Genomic DNA, 7227 nt, shown 5'->3' with positions numbered 1-7227 from the left:
GATAAATAACATTGGTGGTGACTCTGTTTTGTGTGCGCGTTTCCTCGAGATGCGATAGTAAGCATAAGACCAAAAGTCTTATCAAACACCAAATGTAAATAAATGAATTATTTTTTCATCCCATCATTCTATTTTTAAAACAAACATCTTTTCAACCAAAACAGTTACACATAAAAAGGGCTCCCTAAGAGTACCTAGGACATTTTGGGTGCTAATACATTTCCTCTGTGTAACCAACCCCCTTACCTGTAATCTCTGCCATTTTATAAGTTTTGATTTGAAAACTTCTTATCTTTGGGTTTTGTTTGTACTTTCTCCCTTTTCCTTTGGAAATAATAAAAGCACAGTGGTGACTCTGGTTATTGATGTTAAGTTAACCAATAACTCAGTGGTCATGAATTTACCGCTACAGAAAAAAGTGGAGACTCTGCTGGGGAGTAGTCCCAAGTGGGTTTAGCCTAATTTTTATGTGTATTATGTTTGTTGATTATTAATGTTTGTATGTTTGTATATATTGTATGATATTTTCTGTCAGTTGTGCTTGGTGATCTCTGTGTGGTGAGATAAGTTCTATACCCGAAATTGAGTGAAATATAAGATATGATGGTGGGTATAGTCAATGTTAGCTTTGATGGATTCATTCCTGAAAGAGTTGACTTGAGATCCCCCACTCAGTGGAGACGTCTTTCGAGTTAATGGTGTCACACGAGTAAGTCATGAATAGACACTACTTTCTCCGACCTGAGAGTCCGAGAAGCTGAGGATCATCGAACATTTAACCTAACTTGGCCTATTTAGAACGTAGTGCAAAGACTGTTCAAGTGTAGACTTGATAACAGTTGTTACCCGATACTACACTCGAACGAGTTTCTCTAGAGAATACTATGGGTTGATGAGTCAGTCATCCGAATCTATAGTATCCGATAGATGGGATCACGACTTTGGGAACTTTTTAGAACAAGCTCTACAGGTTTTAATCCTTAGTACACTCCTTTGGGATGGTTCTTAACCCGACTCCATGCTCGTGACTCGCAACAAACCGGTTGATTCTTGGTTGATTTGATCAGTTACCATCAATATCAATGGATATTGGATGTTGAGAGGGTGAAAAACCTAATCCACCAAAATGGATGATTGATCTTGACGATGACTTGATCCATCCCTTGACCTTTGTTTGTGTTTTCCTTATGTGTGATCCCTTGTGTGTGATTATTGCATTCATGCACACATGCACATCATAACATTTATCACAAAAATAAATTTCAAGGAACTAAGGTCGTGTTTGCAAATATTTTCAGACCATGGATTGCGGACGAAGGAACACTAAGAAATACGGTTTCAGATGTACAAATTTTAAAGAGTTAAGGAAGCTAGCATCCTTTATAGTTGATCCTTGGATTTCAAAGAACATCATGGGAAGTTTTTGCCTGTGTTGTCTACCGAGGTTGTTAAAGGACTCTTGAGTGTGTTAGCTCAGTTCTATGATCCTTTTTGCTGGTGTTTTACCTTTCCCGATTATCAGCTTATGCCTATGTTGGAGGAGTATGCCTATCTCTTGGGTATACCCGTATCTGACAAAGTGCCTTTTAGTGGATTAGAGGAGATTTCGAAATCTCAAGTTATAGCTGATGCTCTTCATTTGAAGAAGTCTGAGATTAATGCAAATATGACAAAGAAAAGAGGTATTTGAGGTCTAACTTCTGAGTTTCTGATTGGGAGAGTTAACACTTTTGCTCAAGCCGGTAGTATGGACAACTTTGAGGCTATCTTCGTATTGCTTGTCTATGGTTTAACATTGTTCCATAACATTGATAACTTTGTCGATGTTAACGCCATTAAAATCTTCTTGATTAGGAATCTTGTTCCAACTCTATTGGGTGACATGTATTTCTCCCTACATCTAAGGAATTCTAAGGGTAGTGGAACCATTGTGTGTTGCATTCCTCTTCTATATAAGTGGTTTACTTCACACTTGCCTCAGACACCAGTCTTTTTAAAGAACAAGCAATGTCTACGGTGGTCCCAAAGACTGATGTCTCTCACTAATGATGATATTACTTCATATCATTTTGTATACGATGTCTTGAAGATTATTGATTGTTGTGGTGAATTCTCTAATGTGCCTCTCATTTGTACACAAGGAGGAATCAACTACAACACTGCTTTGGCTCGTCGTTAACTTGGGTTCCCCTTGAAGGATAAACCTAATAACATTCAATTGGAAGGTCTGTTCTATAAAGAGGGTAAACATCCCCGAAACTTGAAGGGTAGGATGGTGCGTGCTTGTCATGGTGTCCATAGGAAGGGAAGAGTCGAGCTTGGACTGTGCAATTGCATAGCTTTGGAACCTTAAACTAGTTGGGTGAAGAATATAGATTTAGAGCTTAAGATGTCATACTCCTGTGAAAGACCTATGTCTACGATTGTGGTTGAGCCATCAACTCTCCCTAACCAAGACGTAGAGGAGTTGGAAGACGTAATAGCTAAGATGAGGTAAGAGAAGGACCTCTAGGAATAACGGTTCCATGCTTTGAATCGAAAGCAAGTGAAGTTGCAACTTGAGATGAAAGACAAGGATGCAATCATTGAGATCCTTGAGTATCGTGTAGCTAAGAGAGAAAGATAGCCAAAGGATTTATTTTCCTCTAGTATCCCTTAGTCTTTCGGTGCTTGGAAGAAGATCGTCGATCAACTCGTCACCTAGAAAGCTCATATGAAGATCGCCTACGAGTCAGAGATCAGGCGCATTCGAAGGAAATACATCCCCATAGATAGTTCATCTGATGCAGTTGTTAGGGATCCTTAGGATGTTATTTTCCTTTTCTCTCGTATTTGTATTTTGGTTTCTAAAGTTATACTCAGTGTAATCCTTCTAAATATTATGAATAAAAATGAGATTTTATGGTCAATTCAAATTGTTATTATTGATTATTATTGTTGAAATATTTTCAAATAAGAATTTGTATGTTCCTTGAAAATAATAAAATAAAAAATATTGCATTCATGCATTATTTGCATCGCAGGTTTCTTGCATTATAACCCTTCGGCTAGGTGTCTCATGATCTTCATCTTTGTATCAGTCAAGCTGACGCATCAGTGCAACACTCGTGAACTCAAAGAATGGGTTGCTAGACTTACTGCTCTTATGGAATCTCTCATCGCAGCTTAGATTCGAGCGGCTCCGATTCCTATAACTCCACAACAACGGACAGTTATCTCCGAGATTACCTCAACGCCCGTGTCTATGGCTGCAGTCAACCATCCTGCACACGCTATGCCTTCCAGATTCCCTTGGGGAATGCCTCAAAATTATGTGCCTGAGGGTTATGCTCCTACCATTGCTCCTATGCCGGAATTTCGCCCGGTCATGTCTACTCCTCCTTCTATTATGCATGTCATACCTTGTGTTGCATAGACTATCTACCATTTTGAGCTGTCTGAAGGCCCCGATATGTATGAAAAGATGGATGAAATGAAGGATCAGTTTCAAGAACTGAAGAAGGAAATGAAGACCCTAAGGGGAAAAGATTTGTTTGGGAAGAGCGCTTATGAGCTCTGCTTGGTGCCCAAAGTGAAGATCCATGTTAAGTTCAAGGTCCCTGACTTTGAGTAATACAAGGGGAACACTTTCCTTATCATCCATCTTGTGATGTATGCCCGCAAAATTTCAACCCAAACAGACAACGACCAATTTCTCATTCACTATTTCTAGGATAGCTTGACCGTTGCCGCTTTTCATTGGTACATGAGTCTGAATAGTGGTAGCATTCGTACTTTCAATTACTTAGGCGAGGCCTTTGTCAAGCAGTATACATACAATATAGGTATGGCGCCTGATTGTGACCAGCTCCAGTCTATATCTCAGAGGGACAAAGAGACATTTTAAGAATATGCGCAAAGATGGAGAGAGCTAGCCATTCAGATTAGTCCTCCATTGGAAGAAAAAGAAATGACGAAGATCTTTCTTAAGACTTTGAGTTCATTTTACTATGAGCATATGATTGCTAGTGCTCCGAATGATTTCACTAAGATGGTGAACACGGGGATACATCTAGAGGAAGGTGTATGTGAGGGCAGATTGTCTAGAGAAGAAGCGTCAACCAGTAAGAAATATGGGGAAGGTTTCTTGAAAAAGAAGGATGGATAAACTAATTCAGTGACTGTGTAGAGGCGAAGGAAGCCTTATGTGAAGAAGAATTCCAGATCTCATCGACAACATCATCAAGTGTCTTTTGTTATTCTAGTGTTCAGCAACAGTTCAACCTCAACAACAACAACAATAATATACTTATAACAACAATCACAATAATAATCAGCATAACAACTATGAGAGAAAGAAGGTCACGATTGACCCTATTCCGATGTCCTATGACGAATTATATCCGCCTATGCCCGAACCTCTACTTATGACTGAACCTATGCCGTTGTGGTATAAGCATGATCAATATTGCGCCTATCTTCAAGGGTCACCAAGCCATGATATTGAGAACTGTTATCTGTTGAAACACGAGTTTCAACAATTGGTGAGAAGTCGGATAATGTCCTTTGAGGACCGTGCACTAAATGTTAAAGCCAATCCGTTACCCATTCATGGTAACTCCTCTGTGAATATGGTGGATGGTTATCCCGGTGAGTACAAAGTTTATGATGTCCGACATATCCGAAGATACTTGGTAGAGCTTCACAAGACTTTGTGTGAGATTAGTGAATGTGAGCATGATCATGATGGTTGTATCATTTGTAGTGTAAATCCGCATGGGTGCGTGATTGTGAAGAGGGATATTAAAAGGTTAGTAGATGACGGCATGGTTCACATCTGCCAAGCTAGAGATCATGATTATGATGTGAATGTGATTGTTCCAATTTTTAAAACTCTTGAGTGAGTGGTGATTCAGTATGATAGCAGTAAGGGAAGCAATAGATCGGTATCACCGTTAGTGATACGGTTGGCGGGCACAGTCCCGTACGCATCTGATAAAGTTATGCCTTACAAGTATGATGCTACTATGATCAAAGATGAGCAAGAGGTTCCTCTTCCCGAAGCTAATTCAGTAGTAAGCATTGCTGACGTTGTCAAGGTGAGCCTAAGCGGTCGACTGTTCAGTCCAGTATTCCCGAAGGATGTTGAGAATGTCGTAATTGGAAAGAAGGCTGAGGCGGTTGTTCCTTTGTCTGAACCTATTAACACTCTAATCTGTCAGTGTGATGAGTTCAGCGGTTTGAAGATTAAGGATGATAATGATGAAGTACTCCGTCTGGTAAAGAAGAGTGAGTTTAACGTCGTGGAGCAGCTACTCCAGACGCCCACTAAGATTTCTGTTTTATCTCTATTAATGAATTTTGAAGCACACCATGAGGCTTTGCAAAAAGTACTTGAGAAAACCAACATTGAACATGATGTTATCGTTGATCAGTTTGATCACATCGTTGCTAACATTACTTCGTGCAACAATATGAGTTTTTATGATGAGGACCTTCTAGAAGAAGGTAGGAATCATAATCTGGATCTCCGCATATCTATGAATTGTAAGGAGGATGCCTTGTCCAATATCTTGGTAGATACTGGTTCATCTTTGAACGTTCTACCCAAGTCTACCTTGGCTAGGATATCTTATCAAGGAGAACCCATGAGATATAATGGTGTGATTGTGAATGCGTTTGACGGTTCTCACAAAACCATCATTGGAGAAGTTAACCTCCTAATTAAGATTGGTCTGAGTGATTTCAAAATGACTTTCTAGGTAATGGATATTCACCCAGCCTATAGTTGTTTATTAGGTAGGCCATGGATTCATGAAGCAGATGATATCACGTCAACTTTAAACCAAAAACTCAAATTTTTCAAGAATGGGAAGCTTGTTATTATTGGAGGTGAGAAGGCACTAATGGTGAGCCATTTATCATCTTTCATGTATGTTAAAGCCAAGGAAGTTGTTGGAACTCCGCTCCAAGCTTTGTCTGTGGCTAATGTGATCCAGAAGACTGGGGCATCCATATCTTATTTGAAAGATGCGCAAGATATTGTTAAAGCTGGTGACACAGACAATTGAGGCCGTGTCGTGGAAGTAGTTGAGAACAAGAATCAGGCCGATTTGGGACTCGAGCAAGGACCGTTCAAGAAGGAAGTCAAGGATATACAACCAATTTTCCGTAGTGGAGGGTTCATCCACTAGGAAGAAAAACACTCAGTTGTGATCCTTCATGAAGCTAGTACTAAAGATGATTTTCCTCTGCCACACATTGATATATTGGTAGATAACACAGCTAAATTCAATGTCTTCTCTTTTATGGACGGATTTTCCGGTTATAATCATATAAAGATGGAACCCAAACATATGGAGAAAACCACATTCAGTACACCTTAGGGAACATTCTGCTATAGAGTGATGCCTTTCGGTTTGAAGAATGCTGGTGCTACATACCAAAGATCCATGACCACTCTTTTCCATGATATGTTGCATAAAGAGATTGAGGTCTATGTTGATGATATGATTTCCAAATCAAGGTCTGAAGATGAGCATATTGAGCATTTATTGAAGTTATTCCAGCATTTGAGGAAGTATAAACCCTGCTTGAATCCCAATAAATGTATGTTTGGTGTTTGATCTAGTAAGTTGTTAGGCTTTATTGTCAGTGAGAAGGCTATCGAAGTTGATCCTGCCAAGGTCAAAGCAATACAAGAAATGCCTGCACCCAAAATTGAGAAGCAAGTCAAAGGTTTTCTCGGCCGCTTGAACTATATTTCAAGATTTATATCGCACATGCCTGCCACATGTACACCTATATTCAAACTCCTTCAGAAAGATCAGTCTTGTGATTGGACCGAGGATTTCCAGAAAGCTTTTGATAGTATTAAGGAACATCCGCTTGAGCCTTCAATTCTGTCTCCGCTTGTTGAAGGAAGACCATTGATCATGTATTTGTCTATGCTTGAAGAGAGTATGCGTTGTGTTCTTGGTCAGCAAGTTGAATTCTACCTCAGTAAGAAGTTCACCAATTGTGAGTCTCAATATTCTATGCTTGAGAAGACATGTTGTGCTTTGGATTTGAATGCTAAGCGTCTGCGCCAGAATATATTGAATCATACTACTTGGTTGATATCCAAGATGGATCCAATCAAGCACATATTTGAAAAGCATGCTTTAACTGGGAGGATTGCCCATTGGCAGATGTTGTTATCTGAGTATGATATTGAATATCAAGCTCAGAAAACGGTTAAAGGTAGTG

General features: G+C 39.5%; 1 protein-coding gene across 1 annotated transcript; it reads left to right on the top strand.

Annotated features, from left to right (window-relative positions):
* Positions 1–4406: 4406 nt before the first annotated feature.
* LOC127137744 (uncharacterized) lies at positions 4407–6050 on the top strand. Its single transcript, XM_051064171.1, has 3 exons — positions 4407–4808; positions 4896–5664; positions 5779–6050. The coding sequence occupies exons 1-3, from the start codon at positions 4407–4409 to the stop codon at positions 6048–6050; spliced, it is 1443 nt and encodes a 480-aa protein (XP_050920128.1).
* The last annotated feature ends 1177 nt before the right edge of the window (positions 6051–7227 follow it).

The sequence above is a fragment of the Lathyrus oleraceus genome, chromosome 4 (assembly GCF_024323335.1).
Source record: "Lathyrus oleraceus cultivar Zhongwan6 chromosome 4, CAAS_Psat_ZW6_1.0, whole genome shotgun sequence".
NCBI lineage: Eukaryota > Viridiplantae > Streptophyta > Magnoliopsida > Fabales > Fabaceae > Lathyrus > Lathyrus oleraceus.
The sequence above is the reverse complement of the archived record's forward strand: the minus strand, read 5'-3'. Positions and strand labels throughout refer to the sequence as shown.